This window comes from Condylura cristata, unplaced genomic scaffold (assembly GCF_000260355.1).
Source record: "Condylura cristata isolate star-nosed mole 26May11 unplaced genomic scaffold, ConCri1.0 scaffold00009, whole genome shotgun sequence".
Classification (NCBI taxonomy): Eukaryota; Metazoa; Chordata; class Mammalia; order Eulipotyphla; family Talpidae; genus Condylura; species Condylura cristata.
In genome coordinates, this window is record NW_004567110.1 from 30,230,493 (window position 1) to 30,249,855 (window position 19,363).

General features: G+C 35.1%; 1 protein-coding gene across 2 annotated transcripts in view; it reads right to left on the reverse strand.

The window, feature by feature from the left end:
* Positions 1-19,363, reverse strand: part of INTS8 (integrator complex subunit 8) — a 45,820-nt gene that overhangs the window by 18,524 nt on the left and 7,933 nt on the right. For both annotated transcript variants that reach the window (XM_004679718.1, XM_012723044.1), the window contains exons 7-16: positions 17,217-17,324; positions 16,630-16,785; positions 13,430-13,530; positions 12,916-13,057; positions 9,396-9,466; positions 8,863-9,038; positions 7,220-7,353; positions 6,297-6,407; positions 3,817-4,018; positions 2,388-2,509 (exon numbers count right to left, since the gene is read on the reverse strand). In XM_004679718.1, the coding sequence (XP_004679775.1) occupies positions 2,388-2,509; positions 3,817-4,018; positions 6,297-6,407; positions 7,220-7,353; positions 8,863-9,038; positions 9,396-9,466; positions 12,916-13,057; positions 13,430-13,530; positions 16,630-16,785; positions 17,217-17,324 (1,323 nt within the window). The remainder of the gene's footprint in view (positions 1-2,387; positions 2,510-3,816; positions 4,019-6,296; positions 6,408-7,219; positions 7,354-8,862; positions 9,039-9,395; positions 9,467-12,915; positions 13,058-13,429; positions 13,531-16,629; positions 16,786-17,216; positions 17,325-19,363) is intronic.

Here is a 19,363-nt window from a genome sequence, read left to right on the forward strand (position 1 = left end):
AAAAATACCAGATGGTTTCACTCATAGCAGGAGTATAACGGACCGGGCAAAATAATAATAATAATGAAAGCTATATACCAGAGACATTTTATGGGGGTGGAGTGGGGAATGGGATCAAAAACAATGGGGGGGAGGGAAATGCACTGGACAATGGTGATGGCACACGGGTGACTTGGTGATGGGAAACCCATGGGGTTTGCAACGAAGATGGAAAAATGCACAAAATGATGTAAAAATAAACTATTATAAAAAAAATTGTGAGTAGGTCACTGAATATAGTGACGTAGCTATGCATAACTTTCAATGTTAGAACATATGACAAAAAGCACATTTAAGAAATGGATGATAAATTCAGTATTTTTAAATTAAATAACTGACTTAAAATTTAAAAAAAAAAATGTTGTTCTTCAAAGTCAGTGTTTACCAGAGGGAAGAGGGTTAGATAAAAGTAATCAGTTCTATAGTCAAGGACAGAACGGAACGTCTAGTAGTGAACTTGAAATGTAGTCTAGACACATGCTGAATTATAATGAACACCTGAAATGTACATATGATAATGCTACATTACTTCAATTTGAAAAAAAAAAACTAGGAGAAAATTTTTGATAATGTTATATAGACCTATAAGCAAAAACAAAGGGCACTTCACAAAAAACTTTGGTCTTCATCCTATGCTATCATAACTGTAACCTCCTCCTAGCTAGGTCTGTCATAATCCAAGTGCCCATAAATCCTGTACTCTTTGCCCTTTCAGTTATACTAGATTGCCTCCTCTCCTAACCCAAGGGGAAAACTGAAAGCTGTGTATTATTTGAAAGGTCACATTTTAACCACATGTTTAAGATTTTTTTTCTCTCCACTTTTTGTAAAATGTTTAATTGAAACAAATAAGAAAACATATGACAGAAAAAATAAAATTGACTAAACTCATCTACTATTTCACTACCCAGAGACAATGACTGCTGTTATTCTTCCAGGCCTTTGTTCTAAAGATATATTCCACACTAAGTTTAAAGCTGGGGAGTTGCTTCAAATTATTATTTTTAAAACATAATCTATTATACTAGACTTTTTCCCATTCCTTCTCCTACTACACTACAAGGGAGCAAGAGGAAAGGGCGCACACAAATGCCTAACCGCCTCCGTGACTACTCCATCATATCTCCCTCCTCCTTTGGGCCAGGTCGGGGGTATGCAGGAAGCAGTGAAGTAACAGCCCAAGCTTAGACAACCTGCAGTACAATATTCCCTGCTCGTTGCCCTGTTACAGGCTCTCACACATGCACCCATTGGCTCCAGTGCACAGAACCACAGAATTCACTACCAGTCAAGTAGCCTGGGCATGAAATCAATACATCTTAAAGTTCACTAGAAAACAGATATAATCCAATGTCTGAAATTCTAAAAAGGTAATTCAAATAGACAAATTATCATGAACTGTAAAAAAGACAAAAGAGGTGAAGAAATTAATAAATCTTCAAAGGTTGAAACAAAAGGTGCTCAGTTTTTAAAAAGACAGACATATGAAATAAGACCAGCCAATCAAAGACAAATGTACAAAAGTGGTACCATTTTGCAAGAGTTCCCATAACCATTAAAGTAACCTACTAAATATATAGTGTGTATACACACACACTCGCTCTCTCTCTTTCTCTCTCTCTCTCTCTCTAAAGATGAGATGGGGGATAGTTTAAGAACAAAAAGTACTCCAAGTAATAAGGAAATTTAAAGGACCAAAGATATACCAGAAGTGTTAAATTAACACTACTTATTCAGGGTATACATAACACTAAGTCATAAAAAATACAATTTTATGGAAACCTCCAGTCTCTCATGTTTTCATCACCCAGAAGTATTTTTCAGTTACAGAGGAGACAGTTAAGAAAGGAGGCTAAATAAACTATTAATTCACTGATCATAATATTTCATACGGGCATAACTACTGTCCTATTAAAATAGCAAATGCACTACTAAGACAGGCACATGAAACTTAAGAGAAATAAACAAGTTAGGAGGAAGGGCAGTGTCTAGATGGAAAGTGGGCAGATGGATATCCCTGATGGCTCCACCAGTTACCCGGAAACACCCAGCTAGTTAAGAGCTTAATGTTATTCAAACAAAAAACTGACCTAGTCTAGGGCTATCCCAAAATACTGTCAATATTAATTTTTTTATAGTCTCATGAGCTGCAGGGTATTAGGAGGAAATATGAGAGGGGAAATGCTTGAGTTACCAAAAACTATACATTTAACTACAAACCAGCAAACATTTGTCCATAATTAAATTATATCACACAAATTGGACAAGTTCCCTCAGTAACACAGATCTAGAGAAATAAGTACACTAATTCATCCTAATAATCTTTTTATTTAGATCAAATGAATTACCTTTACATATGGATTACTCTGAAGTAAAAATGCAGGGACTTGCAGTGTTAGGTATTCATTTTCCCTCCAGTTTAACATAAAAGCAACACACTCTTCAGCAATAATTTGACGAAGAGGAATATCTACACAGCAAAGGAGAAAATAGTTGGAATGACCATTATAAAATTAAAATGAGGACAAAGCGGGCCCTCCCAGGCAGTGCAGCAGGTTAAAGCACAGCACTAAGAAGCTAAAGCCACTTCAGCGTGAGTTCAATCCCCGCCCGCTGCTCCCCTCAGCAGTGTACTTTGTGAGTAGGCCTGCTCTGCTCCCCACTCTGTCTCTGGTGAATCCTCTCACCACCCCTGCACCTCTGGCCTGACCCCAGTTCTGTATGCATAGATAAATAAATCTTTTTAAAAAATTAGAAGCAAGTATTTGCTCAACAAATTAAGAAGGCAGATACAATTACTAATACAGTTCCCTTAAAAAAGATCAAGGTTTCCCAATTAATAGACTGCCATGTTCACCACTATTAATCAACTCTTACTGAAACATGTAAAATTTTTTTAAAAATTGATAATTTTCTTTAAGACAAAAGACAACAGATAATTATATAAGCCCCTTTCATTATAAAATATCTATAGTTAGAACTAGCATTTAAGTTCCATTTCTAAAGTGACCACCAGTGAAGTCCTGACCTACTGGCAATCATTCGGAGCTCTGTATTGCAATAATGAGGAAATAAACCTTCAGTCTGTTCCTTCAAGGATATTATCACATTCTTTTAACAGAGTATCTTTAAACTGCACTATGATTTCGACAGGGCATTGAACAGCATTCCCTCAAAATTTATGTACCTGAAACCTCAGAATGTGACCTAACTTGGAAACAGGATCTTTGTGGAAGTCTTTAGATGAGGTCATACTGAATTAAGGCTGACTGCAAGCCAATCAATGACTGGTCCCCTTACAAGATGCAGATGCGTACATAAAAATGTGTGTGTCAATAGCCAAATAGCTCAGTTTGAAAAAAAAAAAGTGTGTGTCCACATGGATGACCAATGCCATGGAGAGGTAGAGGCAGGCATGATGCAACTACAAGCTAAGGAATGCCAGAGATTGCTGGCAGGCATCAAAAACTAATCAAAATAAGAAAGGATTTTCCTTAGGGCCTTCTGATGGAGTCTTAAGTGTCAGGTGGCAACCTGGACTTCACACATCTCACCTGCAGACTTTAATAAGAGTACATCCGTTGTTTTAAATCACTCTGTTTGTAGTACATTCTTAAAGACAATCATAGGAGTGAAAGCTGCTTATATTTACTAATGAATTCAAGTGAACATCACAACTGAATTGTCTTAAGAGAGAAAAAAGAGTCCAATGTTTAGCATTTTCCCCCCACCATTATCTGAGTACTGAATTTATGATACTTGGATTTTAAGTCTTACCAGGAAGCCTCATTTCTAGGTATCCTCGTACCCTACTGATAAGATCAGAAGGCGGTCTCTCTCCTGACTGCCCCAAACCAGCTTCATGTGTATGGATATCCAAAAGCAACATCTCATTCAGCATGACCTGACGAAGTTTTGGTGAGAACTCTGTTACCAGCTCCAAACAAGCAGCAAATAGCTGCTTAGCATGGGAAAAGTCCTAGCAAAAGAAAAAAGAAGAAGCCTGGTTCACCTTCCTCCACGGGTGAAGAAATCAGGGTCATAATGAATGCAGAGCAAAGAAGGCATGGACTAGTTATTTTATAGTTAAAACTGGTGAATCATTAAGCCATGTATTTGCTCGTACATTACTAATTTTTATATATGGAACCAATTATATATGGTTTATATGTGTGTGTGTGTGTTTTAGTTAGGTTTTTTTTGGAGAACTTAATATATATCAGGCCCTGTTCTAGAAATTGGGACAATGAAACAATTCAGGCAAGGAGAAATATTAATTTAAATGGTTAACATTGGTTTCTAAATAAGTAAAGCTATCTTTTTATCATCTGTATTCTTAATTGATTACAAAATTCAATAATTTCTAATGAAAAAAGCATCCAATAAGTGATATAAGATGCTATATTTCTAAACAAGTTTTAGTAAATTAAAAAATTTAGTGTTTACATAAACTATATATAATACATTTATTACACACAGGTTCAAAATTCTGACAAGTACACTCTTCTTCACCTAAGACATTCTGAATTAGATCTTCCAGATTTTAACAGAAGTTTCACATTCTTAAATCTTTGCACATATCTATTAACCTATATAAATGACAAATAAATCAAATCAAGCCAGTTATGATCCAAGCCCTTCTGTACACAGCTTCTTCTAGTTTTTCCAAAGGGTAGTCTTTGTGTTTGTTGTCTCTCTCTCCATGTACCTCCTTTACTCCCATGTGCCTCCTTCACTCCCATAAACCTGCTTCTATTCCCATCATGAAGAAATTGCTTTCACATAACAGAGATCATCTAATGGTCCAATCTACTGAATAGCTTTTGGTAGATGCTGCATTCAAGTTCTGTCCCCTCCTTTTCTTGACATTCCCTAGTCTCTTGGCTGTTACAAATTTACATCTTCTGAGTCTCATACCCCTCACACCACTCTTACAAAGACCCAGTGTTGCATCTCCAGGCTCTGTATATTCCCCTTGAGTGATCTTTGGTGTTCCTAAAACTGTATCTCCAACCTAGATTATTCCCAAGCTTCAGGCTCATGTCTCCCATCACAGGTTCATTTAAAATATTGTAAACATGAACTCAAAATGTATCCTTCAAAAATGTTTCCCTGCACATTCACTTCCTGGCATTCCTACCTGCTTACTGACACCCAAACCAGAAACCTGAGCATAATCTGATTCTACCTCATTCTTTTCTCCCTTCACCTTCCACATCACATCAGTATCAAAGTCTATGTTTTGTCTCATAAGTATCTCTCTAATATGTGTACACTTTCAGACACTTGTGACACTTACAAACTTAATGTGACTACTTAATGTGACTCAATGTGGTCGTTAATGCAACTTTGGCAATTTATTATCTTTGAGTCTCTGATTTTTCACTATAAAGCTGAGATAACATCTCCCATAAAATTTTTTTGTGAAGACTATATGAAAGACTAAATGTATATGAAAACTGCATAAGTCTGTCTGCCCTGTAAGTCTTAGTTATTGTAAGAGTAGAAGAAAAAAGCTGCTGACTACATATGCTCCCCATTATAAACTTCCCAATGATCCACAACTGGCTAGAGCTGTTCTGTCCAATATGGTAGCCGCACGTGACCACTGAGCATGTGAAAGCAATCTGCCCAAACTGGAGATGCTCTACTGTAAAACATTTAATGGATTGTGAAAATGTAGCATACACATTAAAAGAGCACAATTCTGGATTTTTTATATTGATTACATGTTGAAATGACAATTTAGACATATTAGGTTAAAAATACATAATTAAAATCAATTTCAGTTCAGGATTCCTGCCTTCCAAAAGTTATCTTTAATTGTCCTATAGAATTTATTGTATTATTTATTGTGCAATCATAACCTTATATAACATTTCACTTATATCTCAACTTCCTAAAGAGATTATATTATGAACACCTGACATAAAACAAATTGCATAATTAATTTTAAGGAATTTGTTTGCTTCCATATCGTGAAATATAACCTTCAATAACTAAACTCTAAAGGATAAAAAAAAAAATGTGATGTTTCCTCAAATTTTTAAAAACAGAGCAGTATCCGTATGCCCATAACCATTTAAATATAATTATCAAGCAAAAGGAAAAAGAACCAAAACACTTTTTCGATTATCTTTCTAGGGCTAAGAATATGATTTTAAGCTCAGGAAAACATAAGACTCCAATTCTTGGCTTTCATTCTAAAATTAATGAAGCGTGTCCCTAACTGATAACTTATGTATACTTTCACTCACCTTAACAGTACTACAGTGTAAGCCTTTGGCCATGAGAATATAAACCAAATCTCTTGTTAAGTTATCTTTAATTCCAAGAATAACACCACTATAAACAGAGGGTACTTCCCACTAGAAGAAACAGAAATGCGTAAATACAAACACAGGTAAAGACAAATCTGAGTAAAAATCTTACAGTAATCTTCAATCACATTTAAAAAATCATTAAAAGGCCCTCCCTGGTGGCACAAGGGGTTAAAGCACAGCATTATGAAGCTGTTTGCAGCCACTATAGGATGAGTTCGATCCCAGGCCGGGGAGCTGACCCTCATGGCACAGCAGACGTCTCCTATCTCGCCCACTGTTCCCCTCAGCAGCGTATTTCAGTCAATCTTACCTGTTCTGTTCCCCACTCTTGTCTCTGGTGAATCCTCTCACCCTCCCCCTCACCTAAGTCCCCCAGAACCACTGACCTATACCCCAGGTCTTGTATACATAAATACATCTTTTTAAAAAATAGTTAAAAAAAATAAGCACATAATGGTGGTATGGTAATATACATCTGAAAAGGTGTGACTCTATACCACTAAATCATAGTGTTATAAACCAATGATGCATCAAATAAAGATTAGCTTAAAAACCCCACATAGCAAGTCTTAGCTACCAATGACATAAATAACATACATTTACAGTTATATTTAAAATGTATGTAGCTGTTATGACAATAAATGGACCATAAACTTATTTTTAGATGCTACTGCTGTAAGTTTTTATTGTATTTTCTCTTTCAACAGATGTTCAGAAGTACAAATAGAAGTCCTAAATTTGTTGACAAATAAAAAGGATACTTATTTTCAAAAAAGGTAATTAAATAGCTCTTTGATTAAGTTATATCAGGGGAAAAAGGCAATATGCTTAGCTGTTCTTGACAGAGGATTTCTTACCTTATTAGATACTGTCCAGAATTGGCGCTCTGAAGTCATGCCATGTAATTCAATTAAAATCTGTCGAATTCTCCAGGGATCCACTGACAATATCAACTGATGTTCCAACTGGCCAATGTTGACACTTGCTGAGGCTAAAAAAAGGAAGAGTTTCTGGTTCAGTAATTCCTTCATTCAAAGATATATATAACGGCCTATAAATATGAGATGATTATAAAGCAAGAAACCGCATGTTTGTAAGCATTTTAAGTTAAAAACAGTTCTCGGGCCCTCCCTGGTGGCGCAGCAGGTTGAGGCACAGCACAGAGAGACTTGGGCCACTTCCGCATGAGTTCGATCCCCGCCTGCCCCGGAGGTGACCACACGGCGTGGCAGACCTCTCCTGACCCGCCCGCTGCTCCCCTCAGCAGTGTGCTTCGTCTATCTGCCTGTTCTGCTCCCTGCTCTGTCTCTGGTGAATCCTTTCACCCTCCGCATCTCTGGCCTGTACCCCAGTTCTGTACAAATAAATAAATAAAAATCTTAAAAAAAAAAAAAAAACAGTTCTCATCTTGAGAAACGATTCAATGAACAGCATATAAGTTACAAAACTAACAATGCTCACACAGAAAACCTAATAGCATCTGTGTATTATGTCTGCGTTTAATAAAGATGATGAAAATATAAACAAAGGAAAAAACTGGTTCATGGAAAGAACTAGGTGGAATATACAGGAAAAGTTATGGAGACAGTTTCCTATTTCTGAATATTAACATGCTAACAAAGCATGCATTAAAAAAAATTCTGAGTAATAAATATTAAGAATATGTTTTTTTGTTTTTGAAGGGAGAAAGAGCAGGACACAGTTTTCCCAGAAAACCAAGAAATGATCATTAAAGTCTTAAATTACAATTCTGCTGTCAGTCTTCAATAATGCACATCCAGCATTACTAATTAACATTATTTTTTACTTTTACAACTAGAAAAACAGATTAAATGTAGTGAGGTACCAAACAGTTAATTTTGCTTTTGTTAACTAGTTGAATCCTGTCTCGCCTATATTGTTTTGAAGGTTATAGTTCTCATTAGTGAGCAGCAATGTATTTTCAACATATAGAATAAAATTTAAAAATGAAAGAAAATCACTGCATAAATAAGGCAAAAATAGCAATACTATCAAAGGTGAATGTTTAGTCAGCAAACAGATCACAGTGACATAGGCTGGAATGTGCAAAAGCCTATATATGTGTGTGTGTGTAAATACATATATATATGTTTTTATATACACACACACATATTTTTATCTTAGCATCCTTTATGTGTGTGTCTGTATATATGTGTGTGTATATGTGTGTATATATGTATACATATATGTATATGTATATATATGTATATATATATCTCAGCATCCTTATATTCATCTACCACTTTCTCTTTAAAAACATAAAAAAGACCTCTAAGATCAGATTAACAATAGTTACCTTGGCCTATTTCCACAACTAAAATTTTGTATTTATCCTAGGACGTTAAAACTTCAATCAATCATACATTCAGCAGAGTATAAACTAAAACAAAGAAGAGGGGATCCTCAAATATAGGGAAGAGCAGATAATAACAGGGGTCAAAATATGCCAACATTTCAGCTGGCATACCAGATAGCTAACCTGGGATATCATAAAATGAAGTTACAGGTTTAATGCACAGATTTACTCTAGGGGATCTCTTCCTCATCTCATCAACAAGTAGTTTTCTTTCTTCATCTTTCAGCAATGTAATGAAAAGCTCATGTGATGAAATCATGAAAACATATTGCAGGTCTTCCAATGCTAGACACACATTCCTAAATTAGTAAGAAAAATGTAAGACAAAAAAGTACAAGATTTAATTCAGGAAAAATAAACATTTGTATTAAAAACAATTTTAAAAGCCACAATTTCATAAATTACTTAATAATTTGAAGTAGATGTTAAATTTCTCTTTGGTTTTTAGTTTAAATTGTGATATCAATGCTACAATCTACATAAAGTAACAGAGATAATCCTAAATTTTTTTGTGGCTATACAAATCTACATTTAACAATAACTGGTTCTCAAATACCAATTACTCCCTAATTACATGGTATAGAAACAGGATAAATATAAGGTAAAATATATTTTCCTCACAGGATGAAAGGGGGTAAAAAAGAAAAGGGACTTACTGTAGAAAAGCAGCCACATTTCCTTTCAGAGAATCTGAAGTTTTTTCTAAGTTAATTGATCTTGAACATACCTAGGAATTTGAGTAATTTTCATCTGAATAAGTACTTTGAAAAATGTATATTTCAGTTTGAAAACTTCATATTTAAAAACAACTGAATTCTCCTTTATCAGCCATATATCAATCACAGATTTAGTTAAGCTATTTAAATGATGAGACCAAAGAAAAGAAAACATTAATGGCAGGGAGTGGAATATAAACATTTCAATAACTGGACATTTTTATTTAAAAAAGAATAATCTAGCATAACTTAAGAGTTCTTCTGGAATTTCAATAGTATGCTGACAAACTATATGCAGTGACAAATTGTAAGAATCAGTATCTGCCAAAAAGATTCACCTTAGATAGCTAAAAATGATCAAGTTAAGATATATAGACCAATGGAAACATTAACTCTTTACAAATAATATTTTCACATTCTGACTTTATTCATTAAATTTCTCTCCACTTATTTATCAGAAGCAAACATAAAACAATTAGTATTAAATCCCTTAAGAAATTGTCAGATTTTCTCTAATATGTTAACAGCAGATAAAAATTTTAAATGTTCGCATTAGTATTATTCATAATAGCTAAAATGTGGAAACAACTCTAACAGCCAGCTAGCCAAAATCAGTTAGAAGGATCTCATTTATATCTGAAATATAAAGAAACCAAATAAAAGGTCAAGAAAGAGTCAGAACTATCAAGGTGACCACAGAAATGAGACATACAGGAAAGGATGGGGTAGATGGAAATACAAAACAGAGGAGGAATGAACACAAGGGAATATCATGATAGACGACCAGTGATATGATGGCAGAATTACTGGAGTATTGGACATAAGAAAAAAATTTTTTTTAATTCTAACACCCATCAGTTGATGAATAGACACACAACATATACACTGCATAGCATACCATGTGTGAAATATTATTCAGCCATAGAAAGGATTAAGTACTGATAAGCTACCACAGTGTGTTCCCTACTAAGTGAAAGAAGTCAGTTTCAAAGGATCACATATATTTCCATTAATGTGAAATGGGTTAAGTCAATCTAGAGACAGAAAGTAGACAGTAACTGCATGGAGTTGAGGGAACAGAGGAAAAAATGAGGAATGACTACTCACAGAGAAGAGCTTCAGAGAGGGGAGATAGGGAGAATAAAATTGTTCTAAAGTTAGTTGAAGTAATGGCTACACAACTCTGATCTTACTAAAAAACACTGAAATGGGCCCTCCCTGCTGGCGCAGTGGGTTAAAGCACTGAACTAAGAAGCTTAAGCCACTTTCGCATGAGTTCGATCCCCGCCTGCACCGGAGGTGACCACATGGTGTGGCAGACCTCTCCTGACCCGCCCACTGCTCCCCTCAGCAGTGTACTTCGTCTATCTGCCTGTTCTGCTTCCCACTCTGTCTCTGGTGAATCCTCTCACCCTCCGCATCTCTGGCCTGTACCCCAGTTCTGTATGAATAAATAAATCTTTAAAAAAAAAAAAAAAAACACTGAAATGTATCTTTTAAATAGGAGAGTTGTTCATAATAACTTTTACTCAATAAAGCTATTTTTAAAAAGTAATAGCAATTTTAAAGAACCATACTCAAAAACAGTATTTTAAAAGTACTATTTTCAAGGAAGACTAGGTTACCCTATCAGTATATATTATCTCTAAATATCTTAGAGTATAATATCCTTATATTGTATTCATTTTGCTCCAATATATAAATTTCTATCATATTACTGTACATACCTTATTATGATAAATAACTGCTCTTTCATAATATTTGTTTACATAGAGAAATGTACTACATGTATCAAAGAACAATTTAAGGAATATGTATTAATCTGGCAAAATTACGTATACATATAATTCACCTCAATTTTTAAATTTAATTACAAATATGAAATAGGGGATATATCTCTAAAGATGCTACTAAAATTAAAAAGACAATCTAAAACTATTGTTTAAATTTACTTAATTTAAAACTACTTTATTAACAAAATTTACATTTAGATAATGTGGGCAAATTCTTAAAAGAACTTCTTTAAATTCGAAGTAACTTCTTAAAGCTAACCAACAAAAATAACCCTTCAGTCATTGATGAAACTGAATCAATGTCAAAAAATATTCCATTGAAAAAAATCTCCAGAGTAATACTTCACTGGCAAATTTTACCAAACACTGGGAAAAAAACAATGAGTCTACTTTAAAAGAACTTTTCCAGGTAAGAAAAATGATACAACCCCAATTAATGAATCAAGCATGACCTTCACAACAAAATCAAGGTTAAGAAAAAAATAAGTATGTATCAATCTTACATTATTAAATACTAGCAATCCAAATCCAGCAAAATATAATTTTAAAAGATCATGACCTACAGTTAAAACCAGTAAAATGGTCCAACCACTGTGTGGAGGTTCCTTGAATTACTGAAAATGGAGTTTTGAAATGACCCAGTAATTCCACTCCTAGGAATCTACCCAAAGGACACAAAAACATTAATTCAAAAGGACACCTGCATGCTTATGCTTATTGTAGGCAGGTGAGATAAAGAAACAACCCAAATACCCAAAAATAGATGACTGGATCAAGAAGATGTGGTTTATATCTACAATGGAATACTATTCAGCAATCAAAAAGACAAACGCATGCCATTCATAGAAACTTGGATGGAGCTGGAAGGGATTATGCTCAGTGAAATAAACCAAAAAGAAACAAAAAAATATCAGATGAGTTACCTTATAGGAGGAATACATGGGAACCAAATAAAGAATCGGGGGAAAAAGTATAGTAAGTTAAAACAAACAAACAAACAAACAAAAAGAAATGAAGCATATATGTTGTATGATTTTGTTTATGTGAAGTTCAAAACAAACAGAATAATCTTTTTAAGGGTGCATACAAAGGTGATACAACTGTAAACAAAAGCAAGTAAATGACTATCACGAAAGGCAGAACAGTGGTTTTCTTAAAGGCAGAGAGAGCTTTATAAAGAAAATAAAAATTTCCAATGCATTAGCAATGTTGCTTTTTTGGTAACTAAGTAGTACTAACTGTGCTTTACATGCCTCTCTCAATGTCTACTACATTGATTGTTTTCTTTAAAAAAAAACTAGAGAATCAGCACAAACAGATTCTGAAGCTCACTGGAGAGAGGTTAAGGTTTGGGAGCTTTTAATGCACAGGTAAACAACAAAGCTTTGGATGAGAATAAAAATAGATTTAAGAAGATGAATGAGCCAAGGACAAACTTTGTAAACAAAAACACTCGAGAGAATGAAGATAAGTCAATGAAGAATTAAGGAGAATCCACAGAGGGAACAAAGAGACTGACCAGACAACTCCAGCAGAGGCGACAGTGGTCGCACAGTCAGTCAGTAGTAACAATTCTCAGCAAGTCAAAGTAACAGACAAGAAGGCTGTGCATTGGACAACTAAGTTTAAAGCAAAATTATAATCAAAAGAAGGAAAAAAAGTCTTACCTCAAGAAGAAAGTCTATTTTCTCTTTATTAGGTTTAAGAAATAGCTGGTTAAACTGAACACTAATTGTTCTACCTTCCAATATGTCACGGACTGTGTTACAAGCACAGACTTTAAAACAGATTTCATCTAGCGCTTCAGTTCTGCAGAATACAAAAGTAGATTCACTAATTTTTTAATCATAAAAGTACATCTTCCCAAGAATGAGCCATTTATTCTTGAGAGGTAAGATTCAAAGATATTCATTATACTAGTGAACTTCCAAAGGTGGAAAAAAAGAACAAAAATGTTTTGAATTTATCAAAAGACAATTTAGTAACAAATCAGCAATGGAGTATGATTAGTTTTCCCTGAAGCAACAATATAGTGGCTCCTCTAGTTATGTTAACTTCCAATGAATTACCAAAAGTAACTATATCCACAGACTTGTAATTTGGAGGTAGGTTTCTAATAAACATGAAATACACACCGGTTCCTTTAATAAATATCAAAAGGTAATTTTTAAATCTACTTACCCCTGTTGAGCTTTATGAAAGAGTTCTCTCAGTACTGACTGCCGGAACTGGACAGGTAAACTGAAGGTTACGTTATCTTCAATGAAAATTTTTATTACCTCCTGAAACACATTCATAAAATTGCATCCATTTCAAAAACCATGGCAAAAAAAACAATAAATTTTTTAAAAATCATAAAAACTTCTTACTAGGAAAATCTGCCCTCTAAAATTTTAAAATTAGATTAAAAATAATAATAAACCAAAGTTACTTCAATAAAAAGGAAAAAGTTTAAAAAGACTGGGAAGAAAATGCTAAAAGACCTTTCCTCTTTTTTCAAGATCATGGAAAAACAAGAACAGATTTATTAATGAGGCAATTTTATAAAATAAACTTTTTTTTAAAGTTCCTGAAACTACTAAAAATGTAAGTTTCCATATGACCCAGCAATTCCACTCCTACCCAAAGGACACAAAAACATTAATTCAAAAGGATACCTGCACATCTATGTTTATTACAGCACTACTTGTAGCAGGTAAGATAAGGAAACAGCCCAAATGCCCAAAAATGGATGACTGAATCAGATGTGGTACATATACACAATGGAATAGTACTCAATAATCAAAAAAGATAAACTCATGCCATTCAAAGCAACATGGATGGAGCTGAAAGGGATTATGCTCAGTGAAAGAAAGAAAAATATCGGGTGGTTTCACTTATAGAAGGAATATAGGGGAACCAAATAAGAGATCAAGAAAAAAATAATAATAATACACAAATAAAATTAATAGGCAACCATAAATCAGAGACATTTTGCAAGGGAGGGATTAAAACAGGGAAGAGCACAGGGACTATGGTGATCGTACATGAATGAATTGGTGGTAGGAATTTTATGGTAATTACACCTGATAGGAGAAAGTAAATACTGTACAAAAATGAACAATGATGTAAAATATATATAAATAAATTTAAGAGATTAAAAAAACAAAATTAAAAAAATACTAAAACAATTACTTTAAAATAATTTAGCAAGAGGGCCTTCCCTGGTGGCGCAGCAGGTTAAAGCACAGCACTACAAAGCTAAAGCCACTTCAGCACGAGTTGGATCCCTGGCCTGGAGGAGTCGAACCACACGGTATGGCAGACCTCTCCTGACCCACCTGCTGCTCTCCTCAGCAGTGTATTTTAGTTAATCTGCCTGCTCTGCTCCCCACTCTGTCTCTGATGAATCCTCTCACTGCCCCTGGCACCTCTGGCCTGTACCCCAGCTCTGTATGCATATATAAATAAATCTTTAAAAAAAAATAGCAAGAAAAACATGTAAGAACTGATTTTAGCAAATTTAGATGGTCTTAAAAATATTATTTAGTGAATTGCAGAAAACTCACAATATTACACACAAATATTTCCTTAGTTCTTCATCAACAATAAAAGAGGAGGGAGGAGATTTCTGGAAACAGCCAGATTTCTTTAACAGCTAGTCAGCTGCTAACACTGAAGTGTATCACAAAAGTTTAAAACTATAGAGTAAGCACATTTTCACAACCACAGCAAACCATGAGCATGTTGGCCTGCAGGGGAAAGACTGCCACTTCTTGAACACAGTAAGACACATATTATAGCTACTCAACTGCTTAATCAGCACACAATAAAAACAATACAGAGTTCATGTAATTCTATTCAAATAACGGCTAAATAAGATATTTAAGGTACACTGGGTATATATTACCGAAGTCATCCATTCAGAGTTGCAACAAAATCACTGTTTTCCCCTCCCTGGCTACCTATTATACTACTTTCCAATTTAACACCTGGGCACTTTATCATATTTACAGTAACATACACCCATCAATATTTCTAAGGTTGTGTTTACACAGGTTTTACTACTCTACAGAGCTTCCTGAAGAATCTACAGATTACATAGGGACTCCTACCCTTCGTAAGCTTATCTTCAAGATGTGCAACTGAAAGATCTCTAGCCTTTAGTAAATTCACTAAAAGTGACTATACATTCATTGTATTGTATCTTATACACAATCCACCCTCAAGAAAACTTACCCTCCTTATGGCAAAACTGAATTTGAAAAAAGGGCCAGAGGGAGGTACAGAAATACTATACCCTTCTCTTCATCTATTTTCATCTTCATTTTACGCTAACAATAAACTCTAGTATATTGAATACTGAACCGACTAAAAATCCATTTAGAGGCACAAAACTGAAAGTGTGCCATAGCATCGTCATTTGTTTTGAATTAAATAAGAAAGAATTTCGGGCCCTCCCTAGTGGCGCAGCGGGTTAAAGCACTGCACTAAGAAGCTTATGCCACTTCTGCATGAGTTCGATCCCTGCCTGCCCTGGAGGAGCTCCACATGGCGTGGCAGACCTCTCCTTACCCGCCCACTGCTCCCCTCAGCAGTGTACTTCATTGATCTGCCTGTTCTGCTCCCCATTCTGTCTCTGCTGAATCCTCTCACCCTCCACATCTCTAGCTTGTACCCCAGTTCTGTATGAATAAATAAATAAATCTTAAAAAAAAAAGCCACGTTTTAAATAAGAAAGCATTTCACTTTTTTAAGTGAAGGTTTTCAAAAAAGATTTTTAAAAGTATAGATTCTAATTCTCAGTGATTTTCATTACAAAACTAAGTATATGCACCCAGAGGAGGGAATAAAAGTCTCAAAGACTGAGTTAAGCTTTCTTCATGCATAAAATTGAGATGACCAGGCTCATAACTAAGTGGGTTCTATGACAGTCCACCCTACCAAAACCGCCTTGCTCACTTTCTTCTTCCATCTTAATAGTTGTAGTGGCTCATACGATTGGGTACAAGGTCACCCTTTTAAATCAAGACATCAAACTCTAACTCCGTAAAATTAATAATTGCTGTTTACCTATAATTTTAAAAATTTAAAGTTCTGCTAAGAGTATCTTACAGAATTTATTGACAATGGTCAAACCCTACACCTTCAAAAAAGGATAATTATCATTAATAAGACAACATCTGTAATTGCTTCCTTATAGTTTATAACCTATAATTTCTAACATGATTCTCATAAGAATCTTAAACACGCGGGATAAATAATATCACTAACAGGTCAATCTGATCATTTAAGTGACCTGTGCAAGTTACACAACTGGTAAATAGTGGTACCAGGATTTGAATTTGAATTCATGACTGGCTTCTCAATGGCACCCCTATACCCCACATTATACATCTTACCTGATAGTTGCCAGATCTCAAACAAATGTGAACTTGACTATATGGAGTCAATTGCTGAGATGGACTATCAGAAGAAGGAACAAGAACATCACATGCTTGGCAGTAACCAGCTAACCGCTTTTCATCTATGGTACAATGAAGAGATAATGAACCTATCTGTAAAGTAAGAGGTATACATCATTATCCACCAGTGTCATAGAAAAAATAGTCTAGTACCCTCTTAGAGCATTTTAACAGTTTAAGAAAATGTTAATGGAAAACTCACGGTTAGAGGAACCATAAAAAATGGAAAAGTTACAAGTTTAAAATAGGGATCTGCAAACTTACTCACAGACCAAATCTAGCCTGTTGCAAGTTTTTGTACAGACTTTGAGCTAAAAGCCATCTGTGAGGTTGTGATGGGAGAAAAAAAATTTAACAAATGAAAATAGCCAACAGGAACTGTAAATGACCCTTGAGAGATGGACTATCTGGTGTATTCTTTGAACTTCAATTTACTATAGTGAACACATTATGTTTTTAATCATCAAAAATAAGTAGATGTTTAAAGGACTGAACATTAATGTATCTATTATTACTATATTTACCTCTGCAATTAGTTCTTTGGTTCTAAAAAACTTTTCTCTGGCATTTTCATAAACAGCTGAATTTGTAGAGCCTTGCTGGAAGTATGCTGCACCCAAATCGTAACACACCTAAAATGGTTAACAAATGACAATTTGGTTATTAGTAAATTTCTCATTCTTGGCAGAAAGAACTCCATTTCAGTAAAATACAGGTCCATACAGAGAAAAAAAAAAGTTTAATGCAGTGAAACAAGCAGGGTTATTACTCATAAACAAACTCTGACTGAAGTAAGTAGTAAGTGGATTTATGGTAAGGTTTCAGGTGGCCCACAGACTTCTGAGGAAGACCAAAGAAGCAGGCTTGGAAAACCAACTGGGTGAGGGCAGCAGGCAGGAAGAGAGCCCAGACTGGTCTGATGAGGCTGCCACTGTAGCCAAAGGCGACGCGACTCTAAAGCACAGATCATCTGCAGCCACCAGCACCAGACATTGAAAGCAGCAAGCTACGGTCTTGCTGGTGATGGGATCGGAAATTAGACCTTACTGTGACGGATGCTGCGCTTGTCATCACAAACTACATCCCCATTTCACTGATGTACTCACCCCTGACTCACAACCAAAGGAAATGTATGTGTCTGCAAACCTGCAGAGGATGAAGCTGCTACTGGGAGTTTTCAGTTCTATCATAGGGAAAAAACTGCCTCCCACAAGTGACAACAGGTTGAGAATTCTTCAACACAGAAGAGGGGAGCACAGGGAGTGCCTCCATACTGGGAGTTGCGGGGGGAGGGTAAATGTCTACTATAACAGGACTAATAAATCTCCACTATAACAAGCAGAGTCAAATATTGACAAGTTTTAAAATGATATACTTCAGTGTCTCTAACAGAATTTTGGTTTTTCTAAGAACTTTTGTAAATTTTAGATTGCTTATATGACAGAAGCAAAGGCTCAGATTTTTAGTTCAACTCACTAAAGGACACAAAAGTGATATAACTGCTTAAAAACATATAACCAAGTATTAGCAGAGATCAGGATTATCCCTAGGCTCCTAATATCTTGTTTCAAGTTTACCCTACACTGACTGACAGATCAGCCTTAGAAGGTCTTCAAATTATTTCCCCATAGAAAAAGTTCAAAGACCTCAGCCTGTAAGTATTCTCAGAATCTGAACTGACTATTCTCTCCAAACCTTTCTATCCTTCTTTACTTCAGTCACACCAGTCACCTCAATTCCCCATTCAGAACACATACTAAATTTCACAGGAAAAGACACAGTGCAAGATTTCTAAACAGTATTTTCAAGTATTGCTAAACTAACTGAATATCCATTAGAATGTTTAAATTGTGTAGCTAAGAAATCAATAGGTTGGGCCTCCCTGGTGGCATAAGGGGTTAAGACTTAGCACAATGAAGCTATCTGCAGCCACTACAGCACCAGTTCAATCCCCTACCAGGAAGGTGACCCACAAGCCACAGCAGACCTCTCCTGTCTCACCTGCTGCACTCCTCAGCAATGTATTCTATTCAGTCAACCTGCCTGTTGTGCTCCCTACTATCTCTGGTGATCCTCTCGCACTCCTCTGGCCTACATGCATAAAGAAAATAAATGAATCTTTAAAAAAATATCAACAGGGGAAAGCATAAAGAAATCTGATAATGAAACTGTCCTAAAGGATATTAACACTACAGACTTTACTGGAAAAAAGCTTACATTTCTGAGTCAGCTAAACTTTAATAACATAAAGAACACTCTTTAAACACTAATGAGACAAGAAATTAATGTAACTTAATGTTGTTCAAAAAAATAGGAATGATAAATGATAGCTATGTAATTAAAAGATTATTTTACCTAGCACATGTTCAAGTTCTAAGTTTTGTTTTGTTTTTCAGGTTATATCACCCACCATACTGTGAAAATCAGCAGTATTACCAATAACATTTAAACAGACTTATCAAGATTTTAAGATACTATAATAACAAAAAGCTCCTCTCCTATAATCATGTTTCATCAACCACATAATGAGGTTACCTCATTCTTCCTACTCCTACTATAGTATCTATCACATCAGGTCTTGAAAAAAGTTACTACCTTCCTCTGGATCACTCAATCTGAAAAGGTACCTCCCAATACTCTATCGCAGCTATTCTGCCCCTTTCAATGACAA